The sequence below is a fragment of the Urocitellus parryii genome, chromosome 3 (assembly GCF_045843805.1).
Source record: "Urocitellus parryii isolate mUroPar1 chromosome 3, mUroPar1.hap1, whole genome shotgun sequence".
In the NCBI taxonomy this organism is placed as follows: Eukaryota; Metazoa; Chordata; class Mammalia; order Rodentia; family Sciuridae; genus Urocitellus; species Urocitellus parryii.
This window is the reverse complement of record NC_135533.1, coordinates 143,165,840-143,186,480: the sequence shown is the minus strand read 5'-3', so window position 1 is coordinate 143,186,480 and position 20,641 is coordinate 143,165,840. Positions and strand designations below refer to the sequence as shown.

Sequence of the window (20,641 nt, the reverse complement as noted above, 5' to 3'; positions counted from 1 at the left end):
CCCCCTCTTGGGTTGGCCCTGGATGCTGGCCAGACACACCTTCCAGAGCCGGGGGCAGAACCCCCTCTTCCCTAGGGAAGCTCCATCTTTCCTCTATTAAGGCCTTGGACTGATTGAGTGAGGCCCACCCCATTTGGTGGGTGGTCTCCTAACTCAAAGTCCACTGGTTTAATGTTAGCCTCATCTTTAAAATACATCCACAAAAAGATCTGGAGTAAGTTTGACCAAATATCTGGGCAACTGGGCTTGGCCAAGTTGGTGCATAAGATCAACCATCCCAGCAGGGGATGATCCCCTTGAGCCTTGGGGACTTTTGCCTCGTGGGTGAATCACTGCTGGGCAGAGGCAGCGGGGCAAACCCTCTGAGTTTCGATTTCCCAGTTCTGTGGGCAGAAGTTGCGTTTCTCGGTCTCCCCACACTCGCTTGGTCCCTCCTGCTCTGAGCACGTGACAGGGATCATTTAACGCTCCCCTTGACCCCTGACAAAAGTGCCACTTTCTGCAGGTGGGGACCCTGAGGACCAGGGAGGGCGGGTCGTGAGCCCCAGGACGCACCTGGCGCCCGGGAGCCCCCGCGTGGCCCCGCGAGCTGCGCTTAGCTGGCGGCTGGTTCCCGCGCAGAGGCGGCCGGACAGGCTCGGCTGAGTTTCGGTCCTCAGACGGCCGCGGGGGCGGAGCTGCGCGGGCTTCGCTTTCCTTTTCCCCGGCGCAAAGCGGTGCGCGGGGCGCAGGGCGCAGAGCGCAGGGCCGCGGTCAGCAGGGCGCCATGGGCAACTGGGAGTCGCAGGTGTCCTCGGTGCCCGCCCCGCAGCTGGGCGAGTTTGTCCAGAGCCACCTGAAGCCCTACGAACCCTGTCGGAAGCAGATCGAGGGGACGGTGGAGACCATCTGCGCCGCCCTGAAGGAAATCCAGCCCTTCCCCGTGGTGCAGAGCGTGGCCTTGGTGAGCGTGGCCCCGGCCGGGGTGGCTGGAGGTGGAGAGAGGCGCGGGCCTCGCGGCTGCCTCTGCCCCTACCCCGCTGTGGCATTGGGCAAGCTGCGCACCCTCTCTGGGCCGGTCGGGGGGCGGGGGAGTGGTACCCACTTTAGGGTGTCTTCAGGCTTGAACGTCCGATGTCCTCCGCAGAGGGCTGCCCCGCCACCGGTTCATAAATCAATGAACAACTGATTTGTCGCTGGTTCCGTGGGCCCATTGTACAGAGGAAGCTACTGAGGCTGGAGGGTCTTAATGAATCTACGCGGGGCTGCTCTGAGGTTCTCATCAGCAAGGGGCAGGAAGGGTGGTTCTCATCCTTTAGAAATGTTTAGAATGGTGGGCACCAGGACTGGGGCCGAGGGTCCTGGGCCTGTGGGGCGGAGGGAGCACTAGGAAAGTTCAGGACCCTTGGGGAAGGGGGGTCCTAATCCCCAACACCACTGTATGGGTCAGTGTTTCCTTCTGTAATATCTGAGGCTGGCTTTCTTTTCTTGGTGGGGAGGAGGTTGAGGTCGGTAACCAGGGATTGAACCCAGGGTTGCTTAACCACTGAGCCACATCCCCAGCCCTATTTATTTATTTAGAGACAGGACCTTGTAGTTGCTTAGAGCCTCCATAAGTTGCTAGGCTGGCCTCGAACTTGCGATCCTCCTACCTCAGCCTCCCCAGCCTCTGGGATTATAGGCGTGAGCCACCGCACCCACCTAGGCTGGCTAACTTTCTAAAGAAAAGAGGTTATCTCCCAGTTTGGAATGTTTAAGGTCCAGAGGGCATGGCGTAGGCTCTGGCCAATAATCATGGCCAGAGCAGATGTGAACAGAAGGACCAGAGCTCAAAATGGGAAGCAAGAGAGAGACTGGGCCCTCAAGCCCTCTGGAGGGAATGCTCCCTACTGGCCTGGGGACCTCCCCCAGCACGCCACTTCCTAATAAAGAGGAGTGCCTAGACCCAAGTGCTCAGCTGGACAGGCTGCCAGACCCTCAAAGTGTCCCCAGCCCCCAGGAGCCTGGGTCTCCACCCAGTCAGGACCCCAACCCCAGGTAGACACGCTCCGGACTTCCAGCAGCTTGGTTTGTTTGTTTGGTTGGTTTGGTTTTTTGGCACCAGAGTTTCAACTCAGGGACACTCGACCACTGAGCCCCATCCCCAGCCCTACTTCGTATTTTATTTAGAGACAGGGTCTCACTGAGTTGCTTAGCACCTCACTTTTGCCGAGGCTGGCTTTGAACTTGAGATCCTCCTGCCTCAGCCTCCTGAGCTGCTGGGATCACAGGTGCACCAGCCACAGCACCCAGCCAGTTTTGTGTGTTTTTTTAACTTCATATAAATGTAAGGTGACCATCCATCCCAGATTGCCCAAACTTGAGATTTTTCCTGGGATATGGGACTTTCAAACTAGGGATTTATCCAGGACTACTTGGTCACCCTTTACAAATGATGCCATGCACTAAGTGTGCCTTAGTGTGTGGTTTCTTTGACCTATCACACCTATGAAATATGTATTATCGGGCTGGGGTGGTGGCTCAGTGGTAGAGCATTTGCCTAGCATGTGTGAGGCACTGGGTTCGATTCTCAGCACCATATATAAATAAATGAATAAAATAAAGGTCTATCAATGTCTAAAATATTTAAAAAAAAAGAAATATGTATTATTACCCACAGCTGTTTATCATTTTCATTATTGTATAGTATTCCACTGTGTAAATACACTGTGTTTGTCTTTTTTTTTTTTAATGTGGTACTGAGGCTGTAACCCTGGCTCAATTGTGCTAAGCAAATGCTCCACCACTGAGCTACTTCACCAGCCCCACATTTGTCCACTTATTGCAAATGGCCATTGAGTAGTGGCCTCCAGTTCTGAGGACAATAAGGAAAGCGATCCTATGAGCATCTCCCATTTTTTGTGGACACAGGGATGCCTGCCACTCAATTCTAAGGCTATGGTAACATTTTTGGTTTTCAGTCAAATTGGAGTCCCCCCGTGAACCTCCAAGAGTCCAGGGTCTCACGTCTGCTACTTTGTCACCCGCAGGGTGGCTCCTATAGCCGGGAAACGGTCTTGAGAAACCACTCAGATGGTACCTTCATCCTCTTCCTCGACCACTTGGCAAAATTCCAGGACCAGAAGAAAAACCAACAGGAAATCCTGGACATCATCGAGCAACAGCTCAAGGCCCGTCTGCTCGCCCTCGGGCTGACAGATGGGTATCAGATCCTGAGACTCGGAGGGCAGCTCCACATCGAGGTGTCCACCAGGTGGCAGACGGTCTCCTTTCAGGTGCTGCCTGCCTTCAATGCTCTGGGTGAGTGCGACTCCCAGTTGCCCTTGGCGCCCTCCGGGGTCCTGTAGCCTTGGGCAGGGGAAGCACCAGCGCTTCCCAAAACGGGACCCTCGGGAGGGAAGGGCCCCCTGCCCGGCTGACGCTGCTCTCTGGAACTCCTCCCACCTCCCCACTGACGGTGGCAGGAAGGTTCTAGACTCTCAAATCGGAAGCTGGGTTTTCCAAGCTACGTGTGCCTGAGTCCCCTGGGCCCTTCTGGAAGCGCAGGTTCCTCAGGGTCTGAGGAAGGGCCCGGGCTTCCCCAGCTCCCACTGGTCCACAGCCACCAGGCTGGCTCCCCAGGGACAGGAGGGGCAGGGCAGGCTGCAGCCTGCGTCCTCCCAGGTCAAGAGCAAGGTAACCACCTTCCGTGGGAGCCTGTCTACTAGAGTCTGGGGGTGCTCCTCCCGCCCCCCAAGACCTGCTTGCCAACGCCCCCACAGACCTGCCTGTCTCCAATCCGGGCTGCACCTCTCATCAGTGTGTCTCCCCTGCTCCCCCACAGCCCTGGCTACCCCCAGTCCTGCCCCTCTTGCCTTCAATCTGCCTCCCGCCCGCCCACCGCTGCTCCAGGCCACCGAGATGTGGCCATAGCCCCCTGAGGGTCTCCCTACTCCTCTCCCTCTGCACCCTGCGGATGGGTACTATCTGTCCCAGCACAAGCATGGTTCTGTCCCTCTCCATTGCACCCTTGACCAGATCCCCGCAGGGCAGGACGCTGATGGCCTAGTGGCCCTGCGGGCACACCCCACCCCAGTCTGCTGCCCACCCAGGTTCACCTTCGCTGAGCTGCTCCGACCTGCCACGTGTGCTCAGCCCAGACTGCGGCCCAGGCTCTGGGGCCACATCTGGAACATTCTTCTGCCTGCCTTTTATTTTTTGGTAACTCCAACTCACCGTTGGTTCCTGTGCCTGATTTAGACCCGCTTCCTGTAGGCTCCAATAGTGACCTGTGTGTCCCCAATCGTGAGCTATGTCACTGACATCCAGATAACTTGTTCTGCCTCTTCTAGATGGTACCGTCATGAGGACAGGTACATGACCGTGCTTCTCTGGACGCCAGTACAATGTTCATTATCAATAATCATTGTTTGGCAGTTGGGTGGGTGGGTGGATGGATGGATGGATGGATCTTCTAATTGATGGAGGGATGATGGATGGAAAATAGATGGATGGAGGGATGTGGGTGGATGATGGATGGAAAATAGATGGATGGAGGGATGTGGGTGGATGATGATGGTGGGATGATGGATGGAGGGATGATGGATGGAGGGATGATGGATGGAGGGATGGTGGATGGAGGGATGGTGGATGGTGGAGGGACTTAAGAATACTAGAACAGAGATCCAGCCTCTCCTTGCACATGTGGGGAAATGGAAGGAAAAGACTGTCCCCAGGGCCACATGGCCAGGCACAGACAGTACTAGAATCAGAACCCAGGGCGTCCAAGCCCCTGGCCAGGGTGCCTTTCATCACCCAGAGTTTTAAGGAATTTCTGGATTGCACGGGACTTTGAAGAACAATAGTTCCCCCATCTTCTGATAAGGTGAGGACATACACCCATCCCGAGGATTCCCTGTCACAGAAAGGTGACCTGGCCAGAGAGAAGGGCATCAGGGCAGCCCCGAGTCTGGTCCCACCAGGTCCCGTGTCCACCGACTGTAAGATCGGACTAGAGACAGCAGCTTGCAGGGCCATTAGGATGTTAAGGGCGTGAGCCTGCGCCTGCCTGAACCGCGGGCTGGAGTCGGGGCGCAGAGACCCGCGACTCCAGCTTACAGTGGATCCTGCGCGCTCTGCGCTCATTCCTGCCACCGTGGCTGGCGGCAGCGGCGCGCCCTCTGCTGGGTGCACCCTGTCATGCCAGGACAGTGCGAGAAAGAAACGCACGCCTCCCCACCTGTGGTACCCAGAAGCCACCGCCAGATGGTGGTAGAGCTGCACGTTCCAAATCGAGATCCCTCTCTAGGCGAAGAGAGAGGTTTTTGCTTTTGTTTTTCTTCGTAGGCAGAGGGTTGAACTCAAGGCCTTGTGCATGCAAATCAAATGCTCTTTCCTCCGAGTCACACCCCCAGCCCAGATCTCTTCTAGAAGGAAGCAATAAAGGTTGTCTTCTGAATTCACTGACTGCTCTCTTTACTAGATAGCAGCCTAACCAACCTGGCCGCCCTTTAGTACCAGGTTCTGCAGTCTTCCTGCAACTCACCTCTCCCCAGGGCCTTCCACCCAAGCCACAACTATGCCGGCTCTTTGACCCATCCATCATCCATCCACCCTCATCCATCCATCCTCCCTCCCTTCATCCATCATCCCTCCCTCCGTCCATTCACTGGACATGTCTGTATTCCCGTTTCCTCGTCTGTAACTTAGCTGTGGCAATTGCACTTAACCAAGAACAGTTTGGTGATGTTGCATTAAGGGCATGGACCGTGCCTAGCAGAGAGTCAGCACTCAATGATTACCACTGTGAGGAGGGGGGAATGCTCTTTGTTCAACCTCCTTGCTTGCCAATGACCCTGGACCCTGCCTGGGAGTCAGCAAATACCTGTGGGATGCAGAAGAGCAAAAAGCCTCCTGCCTCCTCCTGGCTGTTGATCCAGATGTGTTTATATGTCACCCATCATTGCTACCTCTCTAGTCATTTCTGCTGGTGATTTTCATCAGCAAACTACCTGTCGCAGTCACCTGTTGTGGAAGCGCACCAGCCTTCCTAGAGATTGTCCCCCATCATTGTCCCTGCCTCTCTGAGCCCGGGTTTCCCTCTCCATAGGCTTCAGTGAGAATCCCAGCCCCTGGATCTACAGAGATCTCAAAAGAGCCATGGATGAGACCTCTGCCTACCCTGGAGAATTCTCGGTCTGCTTCGCAGAGCTCCGGAAGAAGTTTTTCAGCAAGTATCCCAGAAAACTGAAGGACTTGATTCTCCTGATAAAGTACTGGTACCAACAGGTAATTTCAAATTGAACATGTCATTACGATGTGCTTCCTTGTGACTGAGACGACGCACATCCAGCCAGGTTCCACAGCTTGCTGTTATTGTTCATCCTCATCGGCAATTCCCAATCAAAATGGAGAATGCTTTCTGCCTCGCAGATGCCATATTGAGACCACCTTGGTCCATTATGCCCCAAACACCCCTATTCCAACATCAGTCACCACCGACCAGTGCCGGGATTGAACTCAGGGGCACTCGACCCCTGAGCCACATCCCCAGCCCTATTTTGGATTTTATTTAGAGTCAGGGTCTCACTGAGTTGCTTAGTGCCTCACCATTGCTGAGGCTGGCTTTGAACTCACGATCCTCCTGCCTCAGCCTCCAGAGCTGCTGGGATTACAGGCGAGAGCCACCGCACTCAGCCTGTTTCTGGAGGGTTTGCATCTCCTTTCTTTTGTCAACACGATATCTGGGAGATTCAGCCACATTGTTGAAAGTAGCAGAAACGTTTTCTTGTTTCCAACGGTTCCATTTTGTGAATATACCACATATTGATCTTTTCTACTGCTGATGGGCATTTGGGTCATTTCCTAATTGGAGCTATTATGAATTAGGTTACTCTGCCTATTCTCCTGGGTGTCTTTTATAAATTCAAACACTCGTTTCTCTTGGGTAGGCACACGGCGGTGCCATGGCTGGGTTCTAGGGTCAGCATACGGTTGTGTACATGTGTGTGTGTTCACACAACCACACGGAACACCTATGTGCATATGTATATCTACAAGCCTGGGATCCATATGAAATACATATGGGGAGTTTTTAATTCACTTCATTATGGCCAAACAGTTTTCCAGAACAGCTACACCTAGTTATATTCCCATGAGTGGTAGGTGAGAGCTGGGGTTGCCCAACACTCTGTCCAGCCTGGGGTTGGACAGTGCCTTCAATGTTAGGCCTTCTGATGGGGACAGGGACTTCTTGTAGACTCCGGATTCCTTGATCTTGGACCCCAGGGCACAGGGGGAACTAGGTCTCAGCACGGCCCTTGCTCTTGTCTCCTCCCACAGTGCCAGAAAAAATGGGGGAATTCCTCCTTGTTCTCGGGGTACGCCCTGGAGCTCCTCACGGTGTACGCCTGGGAGCAGGGGTGCGGAGCGGAGGACTTCGACATGGCCCAGGGCGTCCGCACTGTCTTGGGGCTGATCGAGCAGAAGGACCTCCTGTGCGTCTACTGGACAGTCAACTACAACTTTGAGGACCAGACCGTCAGGAATGTCCTCCTGCAGCAGCTCCGATCTCAGAGGTGGCCTGCCTGCCCCGCAGTCCCCCCCACAGGCCAAGCGCCAGGCCTCAGCCTTCCCCCGTGGCCCCCGGGGGCTGAAAGTGGGGACTGGCCCATGCCCTTGCTCCCCAAACTGGGGTCACGCTTTGTCCTGGAAACAAACATGGCAGCCCTGCTCTAAGAGGGGCAGAGGTGCAGAGGGGGAAGGGGTCAGGAGGAAGGAGAAACCCCTGTGTCCTCGGTCGTTGGACCCTCCCTGCCAAGCAGTGGACACAGGCCCAGAGAACCGACTGTCACAGAAAGAGCCCTAGCAGCCCAGGGGACCCGCAGGAATCCAAGTCTGGGTGGCAGCTGCCCACTCTGCCCTCAGAACTGACGAGTTTTCCTCCAATGGGACTCCCAGGCCCGTCATCCTGGACCCCGCCGACCCCACCAACAACGTGAGCAGACGGGGTGTACCCTGGCCGCGTCTGAAGGAGGAAGCCGGGCTCTGGCTCTCTTCTCTCCAGCAGAGCGGCGAGGCGCCGAGGCTCTCCTGGAATGTTCTGGTAAGAGGCTTTTCCACACGCGGCTTGCTCCAGGCTGCCGGAGGGTCCTGCCGACCCCTGGCTCGGTCACTGGTCCTGAGGCCAGATACCCCAAGTCAGGGTGTGTACAGGACGTGCCCTCTCTGAGGACGCTGGGGAAGAGTCCCCCTGGTCCCCCGGCCTCTGTGGTTGCTGGCCCCCCCTGGGCTATGGCAGCCTCTGGTCACCACTGCCTCCAGGGTCACCTGTCCTTCTCCATATGTCTCCATGTCCTCTACCCTCTGTGCGTCTGTCCAGCTGTTTCTCTTCTCCTAAGAACAAGAGCTGCGTTGGGTGAGGACCCACCCTGACCTCTCTTAACCTGACCACGTCCAGAAAGACCCCATTTCCAAGACAGGTGCTGCAGGTCCAAACCCTGACGGCTCTTAGGGGAGGCGACTCGACCCGTGACACCGCAGGGCTCTCCTTTCCCACAGAAGGCCTGGGAGGCGTACACGGGAGCAAAGAGCAAGAGGGGACCCAAGAGAAGACGTGAGCAGAGCCCAAGAGAGGGGCAGGTCCCCTGGGGACGCCCAGCAGGCTCTCACCCCATGCAGCCGGCGTGGAGGGTCGGGGGCAGGAGGCAGAGATAACCCCCAGAGGGACTGGCCAGGAGACAGTCCGGGTGTGGATCCCCGGGTACCCTCAGAGCCTGCAGAGGGGACGATGCACGGAGGACATTCCCAGGTCAGACCACTGGGACTATTCTGCCTCCTTGAGAAAATTCATCTTCTGAGGACAAGCAGATGGAGCAAATTCCGCATTCTGCAGACAAGGGACTGATTTACCCCCAATTCTAGGGGAGGCAGGAACTACAGCCCTTTTGTAAAGAAATCTGAGGGCTGTAAATGAACATGTGAAGGAGCTCACCTGAAGAGGGAGCCCGTGCCTGAGGAGGTTCCCTAACTGGACCCCGGGCCCTGCCCCAGCCCCCCTCGCTCTGGAATCCTGGTCGTGGCTCCCCCCCCCCAATTTTCATGACGTTTTATTCTGAAAAGCTTTCAAACATAGAATAGTGGCAGCGATGGTCCAGCGGGTCTCTCTGGGCCCCGACACAGCTGCACAGATGTGCCACATTGACCACATCTTCCACGGGACACGCATGTCATTATCACTCTTCAGTTTAGACCGGGACATTGGAGACTAGGCTCCCAGACACCTTCCTACCTGGACATTTCTGCTCCTCCATAATCTCCAGGCCACCAGCTAATGCCGCTGGGCTCATATGTTTTTACTGTCTCAGTCCAGTCCATTTCTAGATCGCGTCCAGTACCCCGAGAATATCCACTAGAACATTCTATCCCAGAGCACAGGTCACGTTGGTTCTTGTGTCTCCCCTATACCATCTTGGGCTCCTGCTTTGGTCATTTGTGTCTTGCTCTTCTTCTGCCTCTGTGTCCAGACTGGGGACACCCCCCCCCAGCTACTGAGGATAAGACAAGAGCCCAGGAGCCGCTGAACAACAGGAGGGCTCACGTGCATGTGTGTACACACACACTCACACACTCACGCACACACACACACTCACACACACTCACACACAAACCCTGCACTTCCAAGTTTGCCCTCCAGGGGGAGCTACCCCAAGAACTCTGAGGTCCCCTTGCAATATCTGTGGGCCACCAAGGTAAGCTGTTGACCACGGAGCTGAGCGACATTCGCACCTCCAATGGGCTGGTCAGTGCTGGGCAACGGAAGGACCTCATTCCTCAGAACAACGTGTGCATCGCCCCTTAGTGCAGCTGTCTGTCTGTTTAGTGCCCCAAGCTTAGTGGCTACAGCAACACGAGTTGATTCTCCTACAGTTCTGGGGAGAAGCGATCCCAGATGGCACGCCCTGTGCCGGAACCGAGGCGTTGTAGGCTCCGGGGAAGGACGTGTTTCCTGGGCTTTCCGAGCTTCTCAAGGCTGTCCCAAGTTTCTTGACTCCTGGGCCTTGCTTCCTCCACCTGCAAAGCCAAGAGCCTGGCACCTTGCTGTCTCTGTCTCTGCTTCTGGGGCCGCCTGGCCTTCTTCAGCTCTAACCTTCCTGCCTGCCTTGTCATCTCGGGACTCCCTGGACCAGCCGGGTGACCGGGCTCATCTCCCCACCTCAAGTCCTCACCAGCCCTTCAGGAGCGGGACCCAGATCTCTCCAAGGTGGTAACGAGAGGAACTAGCAGGGTGCTCACCCCGGGGGGATTCGGGTACCACCCTAAGATCTCAGGTGCACTTCTGAGGTGAAGCCACTTGAGGGCCACAGACAGGACAGCTGCTGCTGACCGGGGGAGGGCAGAGACAGAGCTGGCACAGCGGGGAAGGCAGCCCCCCTTGGCCGCCAGGAAGGCTCAGCCCTGCCTCCCCCACTTTCCCAGCCAGCACCACTCTTCATGACCCCCGGCCACCTTCTGGACAAGTTCATCGAGGACTTTCTCGAGCCCAACAAAGTCTTCCTGAATCAGCTCAACAAAGCCGTGGACGACATCTGCACATTCCTTAAAGAAGATTGCTTCCGACACTCGACCACCAAGGTCCAGAAGGTCGTCAAGGTGAGTGCAGGCCTTCTCTCCAGGTTTGCTGCGGGCAGGGGAAAAAGTGGGATGGGGCATCACTGTGGCTTTCCAGGACTCAACCTGCATCAGAAATCTGAGACTAGGGAACTGGGACTAGGATGCTAGTCTTTGGGGGGGGGGGGGCATTGACAGACCGTCACTGTCATTAACGGCTCGTGTTTCACCCTGTTTCCTAGGGTTGCTGGCCATCCTTGGTACTCTTGGGCTTGTAGGTCCATCGGTCCCATCTCTACCTCTGTCTTCGTATCCCCTCTCTGACATGTGTCGTCTTCTTTTCCCTTCCAAGGACACTTTCCATTGGGTTTAGAATTCAGAATGATCTCATCTCAAGATCTTTAATTTAATTACATCTGCAAAGACTCTTTTCCCCAATAAGGTCATGTATCAGTCACCAGTACTGTACCAAAATGCCTGAGACAAATGAACTGATAAAGAGAAAAGGTTTGTATTGATTGATTGGCCCCATTACCAGTGGTGAGGCAGAACATATGGTGGACCAAGCCACTCAGCTCATGTCTGGGAATCAAAATACAGAGAGATAGGAGGGGGCGTCATTTCCATAATCCCCCCTGGGGAATGCGCTCCATGACCTAAAACTCCTGTAGCCACAGCTCTTAAATTTCACCAGAAATTGAATGGAGGAGGAGAAGGAGGAGATTAAGAAGTTCAACCTGTGTAGCAGAGAACTAAGCACCCTCAAAGCCTAAAATACTACCGTCTATCCTTTGATGGATTGTTTACTGACCCCTGCACCTTAGTTATGAATATTCATCCCGAGGTCTCCAGACTGCAGGAGACTGGCCCCTCAGAGAACAAATGAGAACTTACAACGTAGCAATCACCTGAGTTTGACTTATTTGAGGAAAATAAGTGAAAGTTGAGGATTCTTTAGGAAATTGAGAAGTGGAGGATCCATTGTTATTGTCCCCCAGTGGGATCAGGGCACCGGATCCTAACACTCTGCAAATCCTAACGCTCTGCTCTGCTTTGGACTCCACCCTCACTGGACCCTCATTGGAAGCTGCCCTTAGTGACCTCATGAATTAACCCCAAGTTGTGCCAGACTGTGGTGGCGAGGGCCTCAAGGGCCAGGAGAGCCTGGGTCTCACGCCCCCTCTGTCCTCCAGGGAGGGTCAGCCGCCAAAGGCACGACCCTGAAGACCGGTTCCGACGCTGACCTGGTGGTGTTCCCCAGCACACTTCAGAGCTACACCTCCCAGAAAAATGAGCGGGCCAGGGTTGTCCAGGAGATCCGCAGGCAGCTGGAAGTCTGGCAGCAGAAGAAGCAGTTCGAAGTGACATTCGAGATGTCCAAGTGGAAGGCCCCCAGGGTGCTGAGCTTCTCTCTGAAATCCAAAGATGTCAACGAAAGTGTCGACTTTGACGTGTTGCCCGCCTTTAACGCACTAGGTGAGCATCCCCAGAGCCCAGCTCTGGAGGAGCAAGATTCTAGATGCTGGAAGTGGCGGGTGGTCAGGGATGGAGAGAACCACCAAGTACAGAAGCAAAGTGCAGAAGAGGGACCAGCAAACTTTTTTTTTAATCTAAAAGTCAAGATAGCAATTATTTATATTTTGAGGACTACGGGGTATCTCCCTGCACTCAACTCAGACTTTATAATATGAAAACGGCCATAAGCAACACAGCGACAAATACTGTAGCCTTGTTCCAATAAAACTTTATTTACAAAACAAACAGGGGGCCAGGTTTACCCCAGGGACCAAGGTTTGTGGATTCCAGAGCTGCCCTGTTCAAAGCTCATTCTTCAATAATGGAAGTTGTCTCCAGCTGGGTTCTAGATCGACCAAGAACTTGAAATAATCTCAGAAAACATCTCATTCCTCTGAAGAGGCTGCCTGTGCCTTAGACACCAAGATGCAAATACTCTGGTACAGTTCAGCCTCATCTCCTGGGACTGTATGTCACAAAATGTTTTAAAATCTTTTATCCAGGTCAACTGCGTTCCGGCTCCACACCCGGACCCCAGGTCTACGCGGGGCTCATCGATCTGTACAGATCCTCTGACCTCCCGGGGGGAGAGTTTTCTACCTGTTTTACCGAACTGCAGCGCAATTTCATCGTCTCCCGGCCCACCAAGCTGAAGAACTTGATCCGCCTGATGAAGCACTGGTACAAACAGGTATGCTGGCCCCGGCTGACCGCCTGGCCGTGACCTTTACCAGTGAGATGTGGCCAGGAAGCCAGTCCCTGCCCCATTCTCCCACACTGGGACTGGGCCGCTCCAGAGAACCCGCCCGTGGCTGAGCCCGGTGTCTGTAACATTCCTGTCACTAACTTTATTTAGTTGGGCCAGGCATGCCCTGCCTCCTGCCATCAATTAGCCAAAGAATTCAGCAGGAATCCAAGCCACCAAGGGAGGACAGGAGTTAGGAGTGACAGGCCCGCGGGTTGGCAGGTGCCAGGGTGGCTTCTCTGCTGGTCGGTTTCCACAGGGGGTAGACACGGGCACCTCCTGGCAGGCAGCCCGCAGCCACAGGGGAGGAGGCTGCTGAGCTTTCTGTACCGGGCAGCCCCTCTGTGCTCGATTTCACGGTCCTGCACACAAGGTGCTTTCCGATTGTTTTCATGATGGCAAACGTCCAACGCGCGACCCCAGCTCCGGGAGCTGCCCCTTGCTGCTGTGGCCCCTACGGCCTGAACACTGGGCTCTGCGGTCTTTGTCCCAGACAATCAAAGGTGGCGGGTGTGGCGGTTCAGAGGGCTCTGGTGTGACCTGGAGCAGTGTCCTTCCCCTTGACCCCGACTTCTGATTTCATCTGGAGTGGACATCATGGTGCCCAGCTTTGGTGGGATTGGGGATGGTGCGAGTAACATGCCCCAGCCCCTGGTTGGCCCCTGGTGGGGTTCTGGCCACGGCTGTGTGACTGTCCCGAGAGCCCCAGCTGCTGGACAGTATTTAGACCTCCACAGGGCAGAGCACCTGCCTACAGCGTCATGGTGACTACGTCGCTCCGCAGTGGCCCAGCCGTCCATGGGACCCTCGGAGAGCTCCTGGGGCGCCTGTTCTTAACAAGGTCATCTGATGTCCCCCCGTCCCTCAGTGTGAAAGAAAACTGAAATCCAAGGGGTCTCTGCCCCCGAAGTACGCCCTGGAGCTGCTCACCGTCTACGCCTGGGAGCAGGGCAGCGGGTCGGAGAGTTTCCACACCGCCGAAGGCTTCAGGACAGTCCTGGATCTGGTCACAAAGTACCAGCAGCTCTGCATCTTTTGGAATGTCAACTACAACTTCGAGGACGAGACGATGCGCACCTTCCTTCTGACCCAGATCCAGAAAACCAGGTGCCCCTCTATTCTTGATTGACCGGTTTCCTCTGATGCTCTTGCATCCTTTTCCTCCCCCTGGACCCTGAGTCATTCCACATGTGACCCTGAGCAGTGAGGTGCTGACAGCACGGCCACCCAGTCCTCAGGGATAAAGTCCTAGGGGCGGAAGGAAGTGCTGCCCAGGAGGAAGAGGGACAGGGCTCTTATCCACCTGGGTTTGTCAGCAGGTCTGAGAGGGTGGCGTTGGAAGAGTGTCCCCAGAAAGAACGCTGTCCCCCACTGTCAATTTGTTATTGGGGGTTTGTACTAGGTCAGGTTTAATCTGCCCTTTCCGACCTTCAAGAATAGACCAGGAATCTCAGCACGTGTCCTCAGCATCGGGGACAGAACACCAGAGGCAGGAGGAACAGGATGAGAAAAGAAAGAGAGTACAGAGGAAAGGGGAAGCCGGGTGGGCTGGGGGGCGGGGGACCTGCTCCACAACATTGTGTTTGGTTAAAAGAGGACTCAGCTTCGAGGGGACAGTGACATAGAGTGGCACTGTGCTCTCTGTGTAGAGTAACAGCTTCCAAAACATCTAGCAGATCCTGTGATTTGTGCCTGTGATCCCAGCTGCTAGGGAGACTGAGGCAGGAGGATCTCAAGTTCCAAGCCAGCCTCAGCAATTTAGAGAGGCCCTAAGCAACTCAGTGAGACCCTGTCTCTAAATAAAATACAAAATAGGGCTGGGGCTGGGGCTCAGGGGTCGAGTGCCCCTGGGTTCCATCCCTGGTACCAAAAAAAAAATTGCTGTAAGTAGGACGGGGCCTCAAATTCTGAAGCCACCAGTTTGGAAAGAAATCCTCTAGGAATTAACCAGCTTCTCACACCTTCTCACCCTCCTACAGGCCTGTGATCTTGGACCCAGCAGACCCCACGGGTGACGTGGGAGGTGGGGACCGCTGGTGCTGGCATCTCCTGGCCAAAGAAGCCCGGCAGTGGCTGTCGTCTCTCTGCATGAGGGATGGGGCCGGAAACCCCGTGCAGCTGTGGAATGTGCCAGTAAGGGTGATCTGAAGGAAGTGCCCCCCCCCCCGACGGTCCTGTGTCAGGCTCAAGTCAAGGAACTTCTCTGGGAGCTAAAGCAGCCATGTCCCCTTCCCCACCCTGTCACCAGTAACCGCTGCACATCTCAGCAAGCAAGAGGCCCCCAGGGCTCCAGAACAGCTTGGGAGCCCTTCCCTGTGCGGTTCCCTGGGCCTCAGCGCCTCTGACGTCGGGGCTGGGGTGCCCTCTGCTGGTGGGGTGGAGGGGCCGGATCAGGAGTCTGAGCAGCACCCTGGTCTCTACCCAGCAGGTGCCAGAAGCACCCACCTCCCTAGCCAACCAGGTCTGCAGTCATGGTCACGTGTTCCCCATGGGAGCGCAGCTCTCTGTGGCTTCTGGCCCCACCCTGTTTAGTGGGTTTCTGGCCCCACGAGTCCATAGACAGCAGGTCCCCCTACTAGGAGGGAAGAACTAAAAGGGGAAAGATAACCAGGGGTGGTGAGCACTGGGATTTGGCTGGGGACAGTGGCACACACCTGTGATCCCAGCCACTCGGGAGGCTGAGGCAGGAGGATCACAATGGCCTCGTGGCTACAGAGAACCAGGGTGAGGATGACCGTGGCTGTGGGTTGGGTCGGTCACCCAAGAGTGGGGGCCTCCTGCTACCCCGATCTACCCTCGGGTTCTCCCGCCTGCACCCTCGGCCACCCTCCCAGCCCCCGTCTCTACAGCAGGGCTTCTCCGCCTGGGCCCCGGGGTAGGGGAGTCTCATTTCGGGGGCTAAGCAGCACCCCAGCTCTCTACCCAGATGCAGCCACCCAGGTGGAACAAGACATTGTCACCTGTCCTCCAGGGAGGGAATCTGTCCCTGGGAGAACCCCTGCTTTAGAGCAATCCCCCTGCTTCCCCTTGTTACCAGAATCGATAGCACCAAAAGAATGTCTCTGGCCACAGTCTCGTCCCCAGATACGGTCCCCAAGCCTCTCCTTGGGCTCCTTAGCAGGGGTCGTCGCTGCACAGGACCCTCATCTCCTCCGCTGTCCACTCCCACAGACAGTGCAGATGCCGGGCAGTTGCGGAGCTGGGCTCTACCCTGCTGTCTGGGTCAGAAGCCACTCCATCCTGAGGTGACGCGCTAGAAGACCTTCTAAGGCCATCTGGAAATTGCTCTGAAAGAATCCGGTCCCCCAGGCTCGCTCCGCCCTGCTGGGCCCCGCCTCTCCTCCCCGGTGTCTTGGACCCCCTGAAAACAAGGCTGCAGAGCCCTTTCCCCACTCCCACCTGGTTGGACCCCATGAGGCCGCTGACCACCTTGAAAGGCCTCGGCCCCCAGCCGCCCTCTCTACACTCCTCAAGGACCCTCGCTGCACCCCCAGAGTCAGGCTCTTCTCCTGGCCCTTGGTCCCTTCACTCTGAGCTGTTCTCACAACCTCCCAGCTCAGCCACCATCTGTCTGTCCCCTTCCCTCCACACACAGACCCTCCCTGCCCCACTGCTGTGGTGTCCCCCAGCCGGCTGCCCGCCAGCCCTGTCCTGCCATGGTCAGCTCCCCCCACCCACTGCCTGTTCCTCCCCCCACCCACTGCCTGTCTTCCCACCCACCCAGGAGACAACAAAGCATCCACCCGGCCTTTGTGCCCAGGGACTGGCATAGAACTTCAAAACCAAGGAATTTCCTGACAAAAGTGTCTTTTGCATTCATAATGAATCCTCTTCACCATCCCTGAATTTCAGCTAAGAAGGTAACTCCTAGCTGGTGCAGTGGCGCACACCTGTGATCCCAGTGACTTGGGAGGCTGAGGCAGGAGGATCGAAGTTCAAGGCCAGCCTTAGCAACTTAGTGAGGTCCTTTCTCAAAATAAAAAGGGCTGGGGGTGTAACTCAGTGATGGAGCATCCCCAGGTTCAATTCCCAGAACTGCAAGAAGAAAGGAGGAGAAAGGGCCTCAGAGACCCCAGGGGCACTTAGGGCATGTGGAGGGGGGCTTCCCGAGCCAGGAAGACCTCCTGCGTAATTAAAGGGCCAGAGCTTTCCACACCCCCGATCTTCAGGAAGCAGAGGGAACTAGAGATTGAGCTCAGTTGTGCAGTCGGTGATCTAACCAATCTTGCCCAAATAATGGGGTCCAATATAAACTTCTGGGTCATGAGGCTTTGGAGCTTCCTGGTGGGCAAACACTACAGTGTCTCAGGAGGGTCGCGTGTCCCAACACCAAGGGGACAGAGCTCCTGACCTCAGCGTGCTCCTGGATTGGCTGTACCCTGTCTCTCTCTATCTGGTTGTTCACTCATGTTCTTTATCATAAAGTGGTGATTGCAAGCAAAGTGTTCTCCTGAGTCCTGCGAGTCATTCTAGTGACATATGAGACCTAAGAGGGTCAAAGCCCCAAATTTGTAGCCAAGTCGGGCAGAGGTGTGGGCAGCCCGGGGAGCCCATGCGGGGCTGCTGTCTGAAGTCAGGCTGGATGTGCTGGAGACCTTGCTTTTACCCCGCGGGCGCTGCACCCACTCCAGGCAGCTAGAGTCTGAATTGAATTGAATTGCAAGATGGTCCATGGGTGTCAGAGGATCGGCACTGAATGCACCACTTTCATGCCAATGCCTTCGCTGCATTCAGTAGAGGGTTGAATTCATTAGGAGCCAAGCTAGACGTCACAGCGACCGGCAAACATGCAGTCCGTGGTTCTTACGGGACACAACGAGGGCACCGACCCTTTTGCAGAAAAAAAATCAGTAGCTGATGTCAACAAATGGCCTCTCTTGTAGGATCTGTATTTCGGGATAAACAAGAAACCATATTGATGAGGAAATTGTATTCTTTTACCCAGAAGAATTCTCTTTCGCATGTGCAGAGAGGATGCAAAATCAGAAACACCGTCCCAGTGAGACCTCAGATGAGACACTCAGGCAGAGCCCCAAGGCACGACACGAGATGCTATGGGAACATGCAATGGGAGTGTCACCTCCCAGGTCCACAGTGCAGTCACAGCACCAGTGGGAGGGAGAGGGGGAGGCAGGGTGGAGATCAGCGGCCGAGCACGGGATCAGGGTGCCCAGGCCTGGGGGTGCGTCCCCAGAAGCATCAACAACGCAGCCAGGAGTCAGCGTAGTGCCTCCAGGTGGAGGCACAGCACTGTCCCATAAATGTTCTTGCCAACTTGATTTTTTTTTTTAATTCGGCACCATCATGGGCTGCAGGACACAAAAAGAACTGACTTAACAGATCCCAGAGAAGATGCACGGGCCAGAGAGACTTCATAGAAAGAGACGAAGAAAACAGGGAGAAGCGAAGCCCAGACAGAAACATGGAAGGGTAGGCATGCTCCCAACCCCAGGGTACACAAGCCAGGATTGTCACAGGAATCCAGTGAAGGACACCTAAAGGTCAAGGTCCAAGGCCAGGATTCATGCCTGGCTACCCTAGCAGCCCGGTCCCCAATGGTATCAGAGAAAGGAAGCAGAGATGAGAAGCACAGCCCTTGGGGCAAGAGAAATTTGGAAGAGTTTGAGCAGCAGACCAAGAATGAGGTCACCAATGGGGACAATTTGTGGTTAAAAGGACCACCGGGAGCCAGGTGGTACCTGCCTGTAATCCCAGTGACTCTGGAGGCTGAGGCAGGAGGAGCACAAGTTGGAGGCCAGCCTCAACAACTCAGTCTCAAAATAAAAAGGACTGGAGTTGTAGCTCAGCAGTCAAGCGTCCGCAGCTTCCAATCCTCAGAAACAACAGGAGAAAAGAATCATTAGGAGCCTGAATAGCGAGGGCTTTGGTGCTTTTCCACTGAGGGTGGTTCACATCTGGGCGGGAAAGGCCTTACCATTCATCCGTCATTCACGGGCATCAGAGTCCAGGAGAGCCCTGGACAGGGAGAGGCACGGGAAGCTCTTCCCTGGCACCGCCCTGTGTGAGTTGGGCCAGGTCCCCTGGAGTGGGGTGTAGACTTCGAAGGAGGAATCTGGCTTGGATGACAGCGTGAGCAGCCCAGCGGCTCCACCCAGCTGGGACGGTGACCAGAGCCCTGGTGTGGCACTCCCCTGGGCTGTGGGGCTGGGCTGCGAGGCACCCAGGGAATGTCCCATGTTCCCAAAGGGGCCAGAACGTGGGGCTGCCCTCACAGGGTGGGGAGTTAACACCAGAAGAGGACAAAGGCTCAGCTGTGCAGGGTTCCAGCAAGGAGAGGAGGACTCGGTCAGCACAGAGGGTCCCTCTCCAGCCCTCAGGAGAAACCCTGACCGGGAGGGACGGTCCCCAAGGTGGAGAGCAAGGTCCACAGGCTTTTTGAAGGCTGTGTCCAGAGTGACGTCAGAATCATGGAGGACGCGAAGGCCAGCTGGGACCACCTGAGCTGGGCCGAGAAAATACTGCTAAATCCCCAGGAAGCCCGGGAAAGCACGGAGTCAGGCCGAGTGACACCCCCACAGACATGTCCACAGCCTCGCCCCTGGGGCCGTAAGCACGCCACCCCACGCGGCGAGAGGGCTTTGCAGATGCGATTAACCCCGTGGACCTTGAGATGGGGAGCTGGTCTGGGCTTATCCAGGTGGGCCTCATCCAAACACATGAGCCCTTAAAACAGGGACTCTTTCCCAGTCAGAGTGAGAGAGGATCACCGAAGAAGAGACAGGAGATCCTAGTCACCGCTGCTGCTGGGAGAGGAAGGAGACCTCGAATCTGGGAATGAGGGAAAGGCAAGAGCAGAGACCCTCTTCTGGGACCTCCAGCTCCTGGATTTGAGCCCTTGACTTCAGACTCCTTGCCTGCGGGTTCTGAGATAACGAATATGTGCCTTTTAATTGTTATTGCAACAACAGGAAACTATGCAAGAAACAAAATGATCACCCATTTCTTTCTGAGACTGCTAAACTCATGTAGGACTCTCACCTGGCTGAGCCTAAGAAGCTTAAAAGACACGTGTTTCTTATCATTTCCAGAACAATCCATCATTCCGAAGTACAGACACCAAAAAAATGCAATGATCATGAAAGAACTGAACTGAAGTGTCACTGTTTATCAGTGTTTTCAATGTTGTTTTATTTTGTTTTTGGTATTGGGGATTGAACCCAGGGGCACTCAACCACTGAGCCATATCCCCAGCCCTTTTTTATATTTTATTCAGAGACAGAGTTTCCCTGAGTTGCTTAGGGCCTCACTAAATTGCTGAGGCTGGCTTTGAACTTGAGATCCTCCTGCCTCAGCCTCCCGAGTTGCTGGGATGACAGGCATGCGCCACCACACCTAGTTATGTGTTTTAACTTTCTAACTTTTAATTTCCCATGACCACAGGCTAAGCAACATATTTATTCTGTTTTTTTTTCCCCCCAAGGCTAGAAGTTTTTTAGAAACATTTCTTCTCCTTGGAAGCCAACTGAGAATCTCCATTTGAGGCGGGGTTTCCATTCCAAGGGAAGACTCCACAGCACTCTTTCTCTGCTAATTGGAGCTCTTTTTAATTTTTTAAGTATACATTCAAAAGAGGGAAGAAAATGGGAGTCGTCTATAAAAGTGCACCCCTCCCACACACATCCAGAGAGAGGAGAACAGATGACTAAAAACTCAAAGTCAGAAGGAAGCCCAGAGAACTTATTTCAAGGATATACTTAACCTTTGTTTTAGCCCAGAAACCGGGCAGCATCTCCGCCTTCTCCCCACCCCGTTTCCTCTTCCTGGGCAGACAGGAAGTCAGCCCTGTCTCCTCAG

At 55.2% G+C, this 20,641-nt stretch overlaps 1 protein-coding gene across 1 annotated transcript; it reads left to right on the top strand.

Moving 5' to 3' along the window:
* Positions 1-729: 729 nt before the first annotated feature.
* Positions 730-15,170, top strand: Oas2 (2'-5'-oligoadenylate synthetase 2). The gene is made up of 10 exons (XM_026412052.2): positions 730-943; positions 3,009-3,279; positions 6,068-6,246; positions 7,300-7,535; positions 7,918-8,062; positions 10,435-10,608; positions 11,760-12,042; positions 12,585-12,772; positions 13,695-13,933; positions 14,806-15,170. Exons 1-10 carry the CDS (start codon positions 767-769, stop codon positions 14,972-14,974), a joined length of 2,061 nt encoding a protein of 686 aa, XP_026267837.2. The 5' UTR covers positions 730-766; the 3' UTR covers positions 14,975-15,170.
* The last annotated feature ends 5,471 nt before the right edge of the window (positions 15,171-20,641 follow it).

Excerpts from the sequence above, each read along its gene's own strand:
- Oas2 (XM_026412052.2), top strand. The coding sequence starts at position 767 with ATGGGCAACTGGGAGTCGCAGGTGTCCTCGGTGCCCGCCCCGCAGCTG. Across the intron at positions 3,280-6,067 it reads GCCTGCCTTCAATGCTCTGG|GCTTCAGTGAGAATCCCAGC; the intron begins GTGAGTGCGACT and ends CCCTCTCCATAG. Across the intron at positions 8,063-10,434 it reads GGCTCTCCTGGAATGTTCTG|CCAGCACCACTCTTCATGAC; the intron begins GTAAGAGGCTTT and ends CCACTTTCCCAG.